The sequence below is a fragment of the Fukomys damarensis genome, unplaced genomic scaffold (assembly GCF_012274545.1).
Source record: "Fukomys damarensis isolate Sample0158 unplaced genomic scaffold, DMR_v1.0_HiC HiC_scaffold_28, whole genome shotgun sequence".
Taxonomy (NCBI): domain Eukaryota; kingdom Metazoa; phylum Chordata; class Mammalia; order Rodentia; family Bathyergidae; genus Fukomys; species Fukomys damarensis.
Window position 1 is genome coordinate 22657157 of NW_022900940.1, and position 16919 is coordinate 22674075.

Genomic DNA, 16919 nt, shown 5'->3' on the forward strand with positions numbered 1-16919 from the left:
AAAAAAAGGTCATATTAATGATCAACAAAGCACTTTACCATATCATTTGAATTTTAAAAATTTCACAAGTTTCTTGGAATACCCAGTGTCATTCACATCAGACTAGTCATTTCATCTAACTTTCCTTCTGTCAAATGACAAGTCAACCAACCAGTTAATATACCCAAAGAAATCTTATTATAAATTTTTTGCTAAAATATTCAGACTCCCCATAGATATACTAGGCAAGAAAATTTGAATTTGAATTAATGAAGCCTATTTTAAAAATTACATTCTTGTGTCTTCCAGTCTGTTCCACTGATCCTCAGATCTGTTTCTTTGCCAGTACCATGCTGTTTTTACAGTGGCTTTGTAGTATAGTTTCAAGTTGGGAATTGTTATACCTGCTACCATGTCTGTGTTGCGTAGGATGGCTTTTGCTATTCTAGGTCTCTTATGGTTCCAAATGAATTTTTGGATTCTTTTTTTCTAGATCTGTGAAAAATAGTGTTGGAATTTCAATTGGCATTGCACTATGGCCATTTTCACTATGTTGATTCTTCCTACCCAGGAGCACGGGATATTTTTCCATTTTCTTATATCCTCTTCGATCTTTTTTCTGTAGCTTTCAATGTAGATTGATTCATAGATACTTCATTTTTTTGGATGCTCTTGTGAAAGGAATTGTTTCCCTAATTTCTCTCTCAGGGAGTCTGTTTTTTTTTGTTTTTTTGTTTTTTTTTTGGTGGTACCGGGGATCAAACTCGGGTCCCTGCACTTGTGAGGCAGGCCACGAAACCACTGAGCTAAATTCCCAGCCCAAGTCTGTTATTTTTGTACAAGAAGACTATTGATTTTTGGGTGTTGACCTTGTATCCAGCTAATCTGCTAAAAGTGTCAATTAAGTCTAGAAGTCTTTTGGTGGAGCTTTTGGGTCTTCAATGTAGAGTATCATATCAGCAGCAAATAATGACTGTTTAACTTCTTCCTTTCCTATTTTTATTGCTTTAATTTCTTTCTCTTGTCTAATTGCTGTGGCTAATGTTTCCAGAACTATATCAAAGAGGAGTGGTGATAGTGGGCATCCTTGTCTTGTTCCTGATTTTAACATGGAAGTTTTCAGTTTTTGGCAATTTAATTTGTTGGCTGTTGGCTTTTCATAGATAGCCTTTATTAAGGTGACCTCTGCTGGGTATCTTTCCAAAAGAATTAAAAGAATCTTATCACAGTGATATATGCACATCTATGTTTATAGCGGCACAGTTTGTAATAGCTAAAACTTGGAAATAGCCCATTTGCCCATCATTTAGAAGCTGGATAAAGAAGAAGTGGTTTTTCTATAAAATGGAGTATTACTCAGCCATAAAGAACAAGAAATTAGATTCATTCATAGGAAAATGGATACATATTGAGGATATACTCCTAAGTGAAATAAATAAGCCACACATGTGTAAATACTGAATAGTTTCTCTGGTGTGAATAAACTATAATAGTACATAAGGTCCTAATGATATAATGGACAATGTGAAATAGGAAGAAAGGGGCTAAAAGTGTAGGGAAAGTGGGAAGGGTAGGGGAAAGCTAATAAGGGAAAAGGAAAAAATATGAGAAAATGAAAAATGGAAATGAAGTATTTGTAAAGGGGGAGGGGAGGAGGGGTGAAGGGAGGGCAGGGTAAGGGGAAAAAATGAGAACCAAGACCTGTCATGTAAAGGTACAAGATCCCAATAATTAAACTGTACTGTATACCTAAAATGTACCAATAAATTCAATGAGGAAAAAAAAATTACATTCTTTTCCTCTGTATTTTAGGAACATGTTTTCTAGGTGGAAAAAGTAATCAAAAAGCACCATTACAAAATCTTACGATTTCTTTGCCAAAGGGAACAAATGACTTCAATCAGGAGAATCTATTTACTAATCAGTTACTATTTACAACTGATAAGATGAATATGACTTTAATTACACATTTAAATAAGATTACAATTATTTAATGTCGGGGTTTAAGACAAGCCATCCCAAAAGACTAAATCTTGTTGAGAAAACAGTACAAACAGGAAGATCTATCTGACTTTCTCTCTGTTCTATCCTAAAGTAAGTAACAAAAAGAATTCTCTCAACTTTCTACCAAGCAGGTCCTAAGATCCTCATTCCAAAGGAGTCTTCCTTATACCCAGAGGCAAAAAGGAAGACACAAGATTTGCCAAAACAAATTGGAACAAACAGAACTTGCTAAATTATCCAACTTATTACCATTAAACATAATTTCCCTTTTGTCTAATCATACTTCTGTAAGACTGTTCACTCTTCATCAAACATAAGCTTAAAAATATTTTGTTTCTTTATTTTCATTTGGGAAGGCTCAGTCTTATAAAATTTATACATTGTTCTTTTTAATTGGTCTCTCAGCTCCCAGCCATGAACCTGAAATTAGTAAATATAAAGGCAAGTACTAAGATAAACAAAACTAAAGTAGTACTTAATCAGTAATTGTCAAAATGCAAAAACATACATGTAAAAACTTTACACAAAGAGGACATGAGAGCCCTAACTCATCTGGAATATTGATATTTCAAAATAAATTTAATCTTGAGTTATTTTTAAAAGTCCATTTTAGAATGGTTAATATAAAAAATTTAGATTTTAGGATATGTAATAATCATCTGCACAAAAACAGGTGATTATATTTGACAGTGCTATACATTATTGCATACTAAAAAGTAAATATATATCTCTCTGTATCTCAAACTACTTGGTAAATTGACAACATCAATTTGAGAGTGTAAGTTTTTTATAGATTTAAAAGTGACATATAACAAGTAATATATCTTAACTTTTTTGGGAGGGATGAGATGACTATGTACTACTGATAGTAAACAGGATGAATGGCCCTGACAAAGTTATACTCTGCACACAGGTAGAGTATCCCTAATTTATCCAAAATCCAAAACTCTTTGAACATTAATATGATACTCAAAGTTACAGATTTGGAGCATTTTGGATTTTTTGATTAGGGCTGTTCAATTAGTAGTTTATGAAAATATTCCAATATGTAAAAGACTTTGAAATCTGAAGCACTTCTGGGTCCCAAGTGTTTCAGATAAAGGATATTTAGCCTGAATTTAGTACTTATAAAATGTTATAAATGAAATTCACATGAACTTCCTATGGGTCATGGATCAATGAATCATGGACATTTCACTGAGAATTTGATTCAAGTTTTAATTACAGATCTCCAAAAAATTACAACTCATATTACTTTGATGATGAAAACTAAAAATAAATACTTTTATTCCTTTAGACTGACCAATTATGTATTTATATTCTTTACAAAAAGTAATAAATATTCTTTTTCATACCTGCAGCTGCCATGTGTTCACTTGTTCTGATTGGCTGAAATCCCACAAAAGGTATCTGCATGGATAATATTAAACCCACAATGTAGAAAGTGCTATATGCTATAAAGACAAAATAGGAAACAAGAAATTTTATTTCTTCTAGTAAATAATCAAAACATTAAATCCCTAAATAATTTACTTGTTTTGGGAAAAGTTCGAACTGAATTTATAGAATCCTGACATAATCAATTTGATAAAGGTGATTAACCACTTTATAAATCATAAATATCCTATCACTTAAAAAATATAAAGTATCCCTTTGCATAATACTTAAAAATTACAATTGTATGCTTACCAAGTTTTCTATGATTAAAGAACTAAGTACACAGAAAGTCAAGCCATGAAACAGACCAGTTACTGAATTTAGAGTCTAATAAAGGAAAACTACTTGCTCTTAGCACAGTATACTATAGGATTCTTAGCTTATGTCAATCTTAATAAAGCATTTAGGCAAACTGGGGAGTGAATTACAATTTGTGTAAAAGATTTGTTTTGCATTCACATATCACTTTTATATACATACTCAATATTCTTTTCCCAAATGAACTATTAAAAACAGGTATGTTCAGGAATAGTAAAGAGCTACAGAATTCATTTATTTATGCTATACATTGTATAACATGTCACGTGGCATATACGTTTAACGTAATAGATGACAAAGAATAAAACTGCCTTAAAAGAAACTTCTGAAAGTAAAATTATGGACTATTAATATGTTATGCTGGCTCCTAAACTGTATGGTAAGAGTTGACTATTGTGTTAAGAGCTAAGAAGTAGCTCACAAATTTAGCAGAAAGGATTTAAGTATGCAAATGAAGTTTCCAATGATTTCAAGCTAATAGAGATATAGGAGACAGGAGAAGTAACCCACCCAATAATGTTCTTTCCAGAGACATTACTATTGGAATGAAATTACCCTCTATAAAGTACTCAAGCTGAAAGGCAAGGCAAGTTAAGGAAATGAAAATTTCTGTCATATGATTTGAATTGATATCTAATTTGACTGATGAAATCTTCTAATTCTATAAATTTCTTTTACAAAGTAGTCTTTTGTTGAATTTCTGACAAAAGTAGAATCACAGAGGCAGAACCAGAAAGGAACAGGAGGGTGGGCAAGGTCATTATCGAACATCAAACAACAGTATAAACCACAAACACTCAGTTTTCTGAATACAGAATGAGTTCAACCAGTTTTGTGACATCCTTCCAAACAACAATAACCTAAGATTCCATGTCCAACAGGACTTTTAAAAATCTGGAACTGAGAAATCCTAGACAAATACTGAGCATACAAAGTCATAACGAGAAAAATCTAGGCCTGAGAAAATGTGGTATCGTTATGTATTTTAAAATTATAGTTAAACCCACTTATATAAAACATTAAAAAATTACATCTAAAGTTGGATTTCTCTTCCTTATGAATACAAATGATCATGGAATGCTATAGTGTCACAGAATTTAGACTGAATAAATGATGCAAACAAATGAAAAAGTAATCTCTTTTTAAAAACTCTAAGACGAAAGTCATATAACGGAGCCATTTTACAGTGAACATTTAGGGACTTTACCTTTCTCTGGTCCTAAGTATTTTCATTTCCCTAGAAGAAACCCCATACCAATTATAAAGTTGGTCTCACTTATGTTTGTTTTGTACTAAAGAAACAGTACAAGACTTTACACTATTTTCCTGTAATCATTCTCCAGAATTAATCACTACAAAGTACAATGTGAACAAAAGCACACATTTGCAGTTACATTCATATTCTCTTTCTTTTCAAATGGCACCATTCTTTGCTTGACACTGTAAAAATGTCAGCAATTACTTGTTTGGCAACTATCGATGAAGATTCCCTGTAGGCGTTTTTGCTTAAGTTCATTTCTAGACATACTGAACATGAGTGGACTATGATAATAATCTCCTCTATCCCAATTAGCCTCACTTATACCTACCTACATGTGCCAAAGGAACAAGTTTGGATTCTGCAGTAAGTCAACAATAAGCATTTTCCTTGTAAGGAAACTGGACCTGGATCACCTCTGGACCACTAATCCACAGATGTTTACTTAGGGGAGTGTGTATCCTATCTCAGAGTACATTTCAGTGTGGAGGTAAAAAACGTTTAGGGTTGCTTGCCAGACAATCAGACTCAAATACTACAAATTTACCCTGCTTAATAATAGCACGTTTCTTTTTGAATTTATAAAATAACATATGTGTTAATCTCTCAATTTAAATCCCATTTATGAATCATTTTAAAATGCAGAAAACAAGAAACTGGATTTACTTGAGTAGATAGAAATGGTAAACTAAATTCTTATAAAATAAACACGACCCCCCCAAAAAATCTCTGCTGCAAAATAAAAGCATGTTTTTCTGCAGATTTTGTACCATAGCATCTAAAAATGTGCTTTAAATTACCTCTTTATACAAATGCATTCAAATATTAACTTGCATCTAATATAATCAAGGCATTGTTAAGAAAATAAATTCTAGCAAGATCAATCCTACTCAGCCTCCAAAGGTTACACAAAATGGTAAAACTAGGGGCATAAACAACCATAATACAATGGAGCAAATGTATCGCACTGGTATGGGAGGGGGTGCCTTTACAGAAACAAAGAGGCAAGAGATCTCATTTCCTCTTGACAAGGGCACGAAAAAGGTAGAAGATAAGGTCTATATTGCTCTCTACAACTCTCAGAACGTCTCAATAATACAACCATATAAAAATCATTCTCTAGCAATTCTACTTCCTATGAATTCTCTGGAAAGCCTGGCCAAACTATCCCCATCAACAACAACTTTACACTCATCCATGTTAACCTACTTTTCTTAGCATTTAAGCAAGAATATTAAAGCAATGAAGTGTTGAGCCCTAAGAAAATACACACCAATAATGTTATAAATCATTATTACATCATGAAAATACTACCACACTGCCATCCTGTGGAAGCACATTTATTGGCATTCATTACTACAGATCACGCTTCCAGTGTTAGAAAAATTCTGGAAAAATCACCATTAGAAAGATACGTACAAATACACAATATGTAAGTAGACACATACATATTCTGTATATCTTTAACCAAGGAAAATCTCTTTTATTCTGGACAAATAGCAATCTTCTAAACAGAGCCATGATGGCAAATGTTTTAGAGCTTTCCATGATATCAACAGCCTACTACAGCACGAGTACCTTCGGTGTGTCACCTCTAGACTAAACATTTTCTTTTACTCTTAAAACTCCATTAAATTAAATCACATTAGAATTTCTAAAATTCTCCACATCCTGGTTGATATTAAATGGAAATGGCTAATAAATAAAATACTCCTTTACCATCCAATTTCACTGCCAAACAAATTACCATTAAGCAAAAGAAACACACATACCTTAAAAATCTAAGTTGGTTTTATTACTAATAATATGACTAAAGATTTGTAAGAATGATGAAACTTTTAATTAAGCATCACACACACACGCACGCACGCACGTACGCACGCTGCTTCTTGACCAGCAGAGAAAATAATGAAAAACCATTTTTCCCCCACAAGGACACTACTCATGGTAAACTACATAGGACAGTGAATAACTTACTGAAAGTGATATTTTACAAACTCCAGGTATATACAAGCAAGAAACAGCTTACTCAAATCACTTGAACAGAAACTTATCATAGCATTTGAAAACAGCAAATATATTCATATCTATCCTGAAATGAAGGAGTGTTTCAGAAAAAGGAAAATTCTAGAAGAAATACATCTGGATTAAAATCTAATTCTATTATGTGGAAGCAATTCATTTAATTGTGGCAATGGTTAGTGAGATATCAAAGTTCTCTGCTACTATAAATACAATGTGTGTATCTGAAGACTATATGAAGAATTCATGAAATATATATAACTATTTCGTAAAAGTATTAGATAATGCTCCTCAGTAACTTCTAGGCCTTTGTTGTAATGTCAAAACCCAGTAATTTACATATTAGCAAATTTAATTCATAAACACAGCAAAACAGATTCAAAGGATTTATACTACACAGTCACAAATGTTACTAAAAATAAAAAATTAAGGCCTTCTCCTTTTCTCAATCTCAGTTACTACTGTAAGCAGGCTCCTACATACATCAACTACTACTACTTTACTATCACTATGCGTCTATTAACCTCTACACAGAAGTTAGTTCTTCTGGCCTATAAAACATGAAATTTTCTTTCTTTCTTTTTTTGGTATCGGGGATCAAACTCAGGTCTTGTGCTTGTGAGGCAGGCAGGGAACCACTGAGCTAAATCCCCTCCCCCCGAAACATGAAATTTTCTATAAGACCAAACCCTTAGAGATAATCTCAGTCTTTTCTTCAAGATAAAAGTACCAAATAATTTATTCTGCTTAGTTTTTAGAAAAGCCTTTATTTCTATTGAAAAACTTTTTTTCTGGTTGAATGAATGATTGCTGCTAAATCATAGGCAAGACTTACTCTAAATATCCTGAGTTTTAACACATGATGATACTGGCTTTATAAACTGAACAAGAAGTAAGATTTGATAGCATAGGCTGCAGAAGTAATAGCATCTTCTCATTGAGAGAATACACAACAGGTAAATTTTTTCCACCAAAATAATCTTCAAGATTCCTACTGAATAAAAGACAGTCTACTATAAACCAATCTACAGAAAACCCTCTGTCCCTTCCCCTAGTAGTCTATTATGACACTTATTTGGGAAACTCATGTAACCAATACTGCAAAACTTCTAACTTTACATGAAAACCTAGGACAAAACCCATAGGTAGTCCTGTTTGCTCTTGCTTCACATATGTACAATTTAAAAAGTACATAAAATAATTATCAAAAGACAGAATATGGATAAATTATGCATCCTAGGTAGTATGGGAAAATCATTTCAAGGTTATATGGATAAACTTAATATTTGAAAATAATGTATCTAATCTATTAGAGATAGGTATACTTTCTTGTCTTGGTAATATTTTACTTGCCAGAAATATAAAATACAGCTTTTTACTATTTTCTACAACTTAGATAAAAAACTATCAAAATGATGCATGCTGAATCCTATTATAAATAATAGAGTATTAGCCCAAATATTATATGGTAAATTTAGCTATTTTAAATATAATTTAAATATCATTAAAAATGAATTTCACAATTTTTTTACAAAGCCCATGACCAAGACAAACATTTGTTATGTAAGATAAAATTTGCTTTAAGTTATGAGAATCACTAAACAAGCATATCACAATGTGGCATCTGCCAAACAAATTATGCTGATATTTGGATATATGCTGTTGTATTACTTTAAAATTAAAAAGTTACTAATTACATTTTTTAAGATGTCCTATTACCTACAACTACACAACACAAGGCAAAGAAAAGACATTACTTTGATATTCAACATTTCTACCCATTAACATTTTTATCTGCTAACAGTAATTTTAAAAATCTACTTCTGTGGTAAGGAAATAACTCTTTTACACAGTTTTGTGAATTAACTGATTTACAGCTCTCAGAAGAGAAAAAAACCAATTTTATCCCATAGTTAATGGTAGTTCTTTCATACTGCAATTTAGATTTAATTTTTTTTTCAGCTTTAATTGAGTTTATTGGTACATTTTAGGGATACAGTACAGTTACATTCATTGTTGGGATCTTGTACCTCTACATGACAAGTCTTGATTCTCATATTTTCTCCTTACCCCTGCCCTCCCTCCACCCCCTCCTCCCCTCCCCATCTACAAACACTTTATTTCCATCTTTTCATTATCTCACATTTTTTTCTTTTCCCTCATTACCCTTCCCCTACCCATCCCACCTTCCCTACACCTTTAGCTCCTTTCTTCCCATTTCTCAATGTCAGTAATCTTATTAGGATCTTCTGTATTATTGCAGATTATTCACACCAGAGAAACGAGTCAGTATTTACACGTGTGCCTTATTTATTTCATTTAGGAGTATATCTTCAATATGTAACCATTTTCCTATGAATGAATCTATTTTCCCATTCTTTATGGCTGAGTAATATTCCATTTTATAGAAAAACCACATCTTCTTTATCCAGTTTCCAAATGATGGGCAGATAGGCTATTTCCAAGTTTTAGCTATTAGGAGATAACTGATTTCTTAGCTTAAATTACCCTAAAGAAGCTACATAGTTTATAATACAAGACAAAAAAAATGCTGCTTCTCTTATATTTAATAAATAAGTCCATATTCCTAGCTCAGTATGTTGCTGCTTGTCTCTGTTATTTCAGTGTTCCTATCCCTCTTTCCAGATTAGACTTATTAAGTCTCTGGAATGGAACATGATAGTAAGAATTAGTAAAGATAACAAAGAGCCAAAGACATGAAGTATATTTTTATCTGTTATACTTTATGTCAATAAATGGGAGTTACTTTTGACTTTAAAGAAAAATTCTAATGTTTTTCTTTAGAATGTCAAGGGCCATAACTAAAACAAATGTAAGTCTATAGGTTTTAAAAATTAAGATTTGGTAGTATTTTCACTTTTAAAAGATACCAGATTTTATTATTCTGAAAATTGTGAAACTGTAATACAAATACATTCAGAATCAGAGAGGTAGGAACACATCTATTTAAGAAGTAATAAGAACAGCTAAATCCTAAAAGGTTAAGGATAACAACAGATAACATTAAATTAAGAATCCAAAATACAGTAATGCTAAAAACCAGAAGTTAGTGCTTGCTTCAGCAGCATGTATACTAAAACCAGAAGGTATATTTTAGGGAATGAAACCTCAAGGAAAACTGAAAGGGAGCTGCTAATATTCCCTCCTCTCTCCCCCTTTCCTTCCTCCCTCCCTCTAACAAGCACACAAAGTAATAATCCTTAGACTCACAAATGTTTTATGCACACAAGACTTTACAACTTTATAATTACCTTTCCCACAGTTTGAAACTCTTTCTTTCTCTTTTGGCTATTCCTCTGTAACGTCAGTATTAACAACAGAAGGAAAAATTTATATAATACAGAACTTTTTTCTTAATACAGAACTTTTAAAATTTATACCTGTTATAAGCACTCTTCCTAAATACACTCATTTCTCCTTACAGTGCTGTGAGGTAAGAACTACTATTCTATTTGATTCTTGAAGATATCAGACACAATACTTAAATAATCTGTCCAAATTTACATAGTAATAAGTGATCAGGAATTGCATGATGATAATATGGTTCTGTTTTCTCTCAAGGTCAAGATTTATTTACTTTTTTTTTTGAGACAGGGTCTATGTAGTTGAGACTGACCTGGAAATCACTATGTAGCCCAAGGCTAGTCTCGAACTCACAGAGATCCTCCTGCCTCAGCCTCCCGAGTGCTGGGATTACAGGCATGCGCCACCACGCCTGGCTTATTTACTTTTGATTTATAAGATTTATAAAACTTTTGGGACATGGTTAGTTGAAAAGCATAATGAGGTTTCCCTCAACTCAAAGATCTGGTAGTATTTTCACAAACTTCTCCCCATTTCCATTTTTATCACATGCTATAAAAACTGATTATACTGTGTGTCTTGGAGTAAGGTTGTCTTTTAATTTTGCATCATTATGTTTAGTGCTACACTTAGAATCTACAAAACACAATAGATGTCTGATGAATGGATCTGTTTTAATTTCCTCAAAAATAGTATGGTAGAATTAGATAAAATAAAATCGAGAGCTTCTAACATTACATATGTTCTGATTACAACTACCAATAATAAATTAGACTTTTAACCATTATGATTTCACTTTAAATTTCCTCAACAGAATTATCTCTTCTTTTATGCATAAGATATGAATTTCCGTAATTCATCAAAAATTAATGTATGTAGTATCTGTATAAAACTTTCCTGTTAATGGTTATTGAATTGTCAAAATAAAAATACATTTGAAATATAAGCAAAACCTATAATCTCTTTGTTCAACTATAGAAAATCTAGACAATATCAAACAAGCTACTTCAGTGTCATTTGAAATGTAGCCCTTATGAACCATAAGAGATAAAATTCATATTTCTACAAACTAAAAACTAAATTTTATTACATATATTCACTGTAGAAAATCTGGAAAGAGAAGTACAAAGAAATAAATCACTGGTAATTCTTCCTGTCTGCTTTTTATTAACATTTTCCTATATCATCAATTACTCAGATAAAATTTAATGTCTCCACAATATTCCATCTGACGACACTGTATTTTAAGCAATCATTTCCCTACTGAACATTAAGCCAATTCAATTATTTGTCCTCACTCTTTAACAAATTCCCTTATAAAGTGTGATATTCATCAAATTAGAAAAAAGTCAAATAATTTCATGTCCCATCAGTGTACTGCAATATCTAAAAACCTGTCTTTCTATAAATACAAAATAATTAGTTCTTCCACCAAAAAGGAAAACAATACCATTCACAGTAACAGCCAAGAAAAATTAAATACTTAGGAATTAATCTAAGCAAGGAAGTGAAAGACCTATACAACAAAAACTACAGTACTATATATACTCCAATACAGGGAGATCAAAGAGGACATCAGGAAATGGGAGAGAAACCACCTCCCCATTCCAGTATAGGCAGAACTAACTTTGTCAAAATGGCCATATTCCCAAAATTGATACATAGATTTAGTGTAATCTCAATCAAAACACCAACATTCCTTATAGACCTAGAAAAGAAAATCCTAAAATTTATATGGAACCAGAAGAGACCCAAAATATCAAAAGCAATCCTGGGTAACAAGAGCAAAGGAGAAGATACAAGAATCCCTGATTTAAAGTTGTATTACAAAGCTATAGAGATTAAACAGCATGGTACTGGCACACTAATAGACATGTGGATCAATTAATTAGAATATAAAGGATGCAGAAACATCCCCAATCACATTCAGCCACCTGATCTTTGACAAAGGGGCCAAAAACATGCTGGAGGAAAGAGAGCCTTTTTAACAAATGGCACTGGGAAAAATGGCTAATCACATGCAGAAGAGTGCAGCTACACCTTGGACAAAGGATTAATATCCAAAGTGTAGGTTCCTCAAAAAACTGTAACTGGAAATTCCATTTTACCTAGCTATTCCCTCCTTCTAGGTATCTTCTGAAAGAGTTAAAGACATCATATTACAATGAAACATACATACCTGTACTTATAGCAGTACAATTCATAATAGCTAAATCTCGGAAGCTGCCTATATGTCCATCAACAGAAATGAAAAATGTGGTATACATAATAAAGGATAAATTTGAGTCATTTGTAGAAAAATGGATGCACCTCAAGTACAAAATGTAAGCCAAATAGACAAACATGCTTAAACATCATATGCTTTCTTTTACATGAGAAAAGCAAAGTATAAACAAAGAGCAAAAACCAAAGACAGACAATAGGAGGAAATAAGAGTATACTGGGGGCAAATGAGAAGGGGGAACTAAGAAATGCTGGAGTGGGAGGAGAAGGGGATGTAAAAAAAATTAAGATATGCTATGTACATGTCCCAACTACCCACAAGGAATGTATTCACCGTCTACCATAAACACGTACTAAAAAAAGACTTGGAAATTCTTGTTAAAAACATTAGAATCGTCTTTATGGTATAATTCTGTGAAATTCATTTCCCAATACAATGAAATTAAACAAATCCAAAAATGTATCTTCACAAAAGTCTAATTTTTCTTAAAATTAAAAAATCCTAATCCCAGCACTCAGGAGGCTGAGGAAGGAGGATCGTTGTGAGTTCAAGACCAGCCTGGGCTACACAGTGAGTTCCAGGTCAGTCTCAACTACATAGTGAGACCCTGTCTCAAAAACCAACAAATAAATAAATAAAAAATAAAAAATCCTCTCTCACCTCAGCTTTTTTAAATATCTCTTCCCCAACTACTGCTGCTCTCTCCTCTCATACCAACATAATCCACATTACTTTTCATGGACCTTTTTTTAAACATGTGAACACAGAGTTTCCTCTCACTGTGATTCTAAGGAACATGTAAACAAAATCTTACTGAAAGAGAAAACAATTTTTTCGCAATTACTTTACATAGTTCATTCAAAATAATTTTACTTTAGGATTTAGAGTATGACTAGACGAGTTTTCTGCTTACCAATCCTTACCTGTCTAGATGTTTTTATGTAGGGATGGAGATAGTAGATAAAACATTTATTCAATGATGGGACATCAAAGGACAGAGTGTTTCCATACTTTTTTAGGACCATTATAAGATAGGAGGAATCTAACTTAAAATCCTGATAAAGTTTGGATGAAGAAAGAGAAATACTTGCTGTATATCACCATTATCACCAATATTTCCTCTAAAAACAATATGCTCAGGAGCCGGGGATTTAGCTCAGTGGTTCGATGGCCTGCCTTGCAAGGACCTGCGTTCAATCCCAGGTATCCAAAAAAAAAAAAAACTAAAAACAATATTCTCAAGAGCCAACCAAAGTAGTATTAATTGCATATGTTTCTGTAGTGACTATAGAGATCCTCTCACCTAATACAAAATCTTTTTCCTCAGTTTTCATCTTTTCACCCAGTTCACCTTGGCATTAATGTTCACGGGGAGCTATGCACTACTGGCATTTAAAAATATTCCCATTTAACCTCTTTAACTACGTATTTATTTTACTACTCTGACATCTACTTTGACTCCCCTTCTTGATTCACAGCCATTTCACAACAGTATCTTTTCGCTATTCTATTCCCCTATTAAAATTTGTATGATCTCAAGTTTGTTAATTAAATAAAATCATTTTAGTTCTTTCCCCATAACCATGTAAATAATTTTTCTTGTATTTTTCCAAAACAAAAATCTAAGGACTACAATTTTACCTATCATTCTTCTTCCTGGACCCTAATGAGTAGGTAGGAAGAGAATAGAGAAATATCATAAGTTGATATACACGCAAAGAGGCACATTTAATGACTTTAGCATCATGGACTTTGAAGCCAAAATATGTTAAGTTCAGGTCTCAGCTCCATGATCTTCAGCAAATTAATATGTGTCTTCTTGAACCTTACCTGAAAATTGTGTTGAGTAACAGTACATATCCTCAGAGACATTATAAAGAGTATAGACTTAAGAATTTTGGGCTTTGTTTGTACTTACTTTTGAGATATGATTTATATATTTTGAAATACAATTTCTAAAAATCTACCATTGTAGAGCACTGTAATATTGATTATGCCCAAAGTAGGTTGTGAAGAGTTAACCCCACAATTGACTTGCTTATAGAAGTGAGGCTGGCTGAAGCCTATATGCCAAGATCAGAGTAACTCACATCCAAATTCCGTTCCCACAACTAAAACCTTCAGACTAGAAGGACAATGTTCCAAGTACAATCATATTTTGTTTATTCTGTTCCTAATTCAAGAATGCTTTGTCTTGTCCTTTATGAGCCTTGTTTATATTAATTTCCACAGAAACCACAGTTTACCCCAACTGACTACCAATAAAAGTCAGTGCCTGGGACTGTGTAGCACCTTTGTCAGTTGCATCAACACTGGTTGTCCTGGCACCCTGCCTTTTCTCTCTTAGTTAAATCTCTTAGTGTATTTATTCCTCAGTGATGCGTCGCACACTGGGCAGGTGAGTAGTGGAACCTGACTACAGGAGTCTCTGTCATGCCATTTAGTGGATTCTAGTATACTCAAGGTTGTATGGCCATCACCACTAACGCATATCTCTTTACCCCCCGAAGAAACCCGATCATTCATTAGCAAACACTTCTATACCCTCCCTCTACCATTCTCCTCCCCAAGCACATGGCAACCACTAATTTATTATCTGTCTCTATGGATTTACCTATTAGGGACATTCATATCAACAAACTTTCCATACTGTGTTCTCTGTTATGTAGCCTTTTGTGATGGGCTTTCAAATAACATAATGCTTAGAAGGTTCACCTTGTAGCAAATAACAGTATTTCATTACTTCTTATGGCAGAATAGGATTTCAATGGATGGATATACTTACATTTTATTTACTCTTTATCAGCGAATAGAGATTTGGGTCGTTTTTTACTTTTTGATGTTATGAATAAATAAATGCACTCATGTAAAAGTTTTGTGTGATATATATACATTGTTTTGTTTTGATACAGAGTTTCAAACAGGTAGTTAGTTCAGGCTGGCCTCAAACTTGTGATCCTCCTGCCTCAGCCTCCCATGTGCTGGACTACAGGTGTTTAACACCATGCCTATTTTCTGTATTCTTGAGTAAATACATAAGAGTACAACTGCTAGGCCATATGCTAACACTATGGTCCATTTTTTGAAGAACTTCCAAGCTACTGTGTCTATAAAAAGTGAACCTATTTAAACATGTAAGTTTTATCTTTGTACTATTTTCAAACATTATTATAATAGAATTATAATGTTTTATTAAGACAATGACTTCAGATCTCAATCACTAAGATTCATTCAACCCATAAATGTTCTATCGTGGAAAATAATCCCTAAGGTAAGACTTCATCCATTACTAAGCATCTTAGTCAACAGACTTAAAGCCTATAGTAAAAATAGAAACAATTTTCTAGAAACAGATTCGGGCTATTTGTGTATAATACAGAAAGAGCTTTCAAGCGTTTATTAAATAGTTGATTTTGATATCAATCTCTTATAGTGAAAAAACTGAATTTGAGTATGTTATGAAAAGTCTAAAATATTTCATGATAAACATATCCCTGCCCCAGGCCAGGTATTTAGTTCAGTGCTTCCGGCGTATGCCTTGCAAGCGCAAGGACCAGAGTTCGATCTCCGGTACCCCCCAAAAAAGTTCATGTCTCCAAATTAAGACAAAATATGCTGAAAAATATTAAACCCAAATTAATTCTACCAAAAGGAAACAAAAACTTAAGTTAGTTGATAACAAATAATTTATATAAAAATGCTCTAGTAGAGTAAATATAAAAAGCAAAATTAACTCACAATTAGTTTTACCTTTTAGGGGTAATAGTGGCCAAAACCAAAAATGACTGTCTAATGAAAAGAATGTATATGAGTCTTAGTTGTAAGATTTCAGAAACCAAATGACTTACCTATGTATACTCTCTTGCTGTATCTCTGCATCAGTAACAGCACAAATACATGCAATGGAATAAGGTTGATGATAAACACATACCCACCCCAAGCAGAGACCTGTGAGAAAAGAAATACCAAGATAAGTAATTTTTAACTTTCTAGTATTTTGTACTTTTCAACATAGGTAATTTTTATTTGTCATAACAATTATATATATAATGAACCAATGTAAGTAAAAACACTAGGATTTTTAGCAATTTTGAGACATATGAAATAGGTTTATATAACATATATAACCTATTTCTCCTTATTTTTCTTGATACTTAAAAACAACATCCCATAAATGCAATAAGCTTTTCTAAATTCAATGTGAAAATACTTGAATTAAATTAGACTTAATAAGGAAAGTTGAGAACATTATAATTTGTGAACTGGCAGTAAACAGACAGTCATGGAGACAAAATTCCAGAACACAGACCATAAAAATTTTTAATTTATTAAAAAAAAAAAAAAAAAAAAAAA

The 16919-nt window shown here is 32.6% G+C and overlaps 1 protein-coding gene across 2 annotated transcripts in view; it reads right to left on the reverse strand.

The window, feature by feature from the left end:
• The window catches only part of Stt3b (STT3 oligosaccharyltransferase complex catalytic subunit B), a 97440-nt gene that overhangs the window by 18750 nt on the left and 61771 nt on the right, over positions 1–16919 (reverse strand). For both annotated transcript variants that reach the window (XM_010638260.3, XM_010638259.2), the window contains 2 exons: positions 16415–16514; positions 3339–3437 (listed from right to left, as the gene is read on the reverse strand). In XM_010638260.3, the coding sequence (XP_010636562.1) occupies positions 3339–3437; positions 16415–16514 (199 nt within the window). The remainder of the gene's footprint in view (positions 1–3338; positions 3438–16414; positions 16515–16919) is intronic.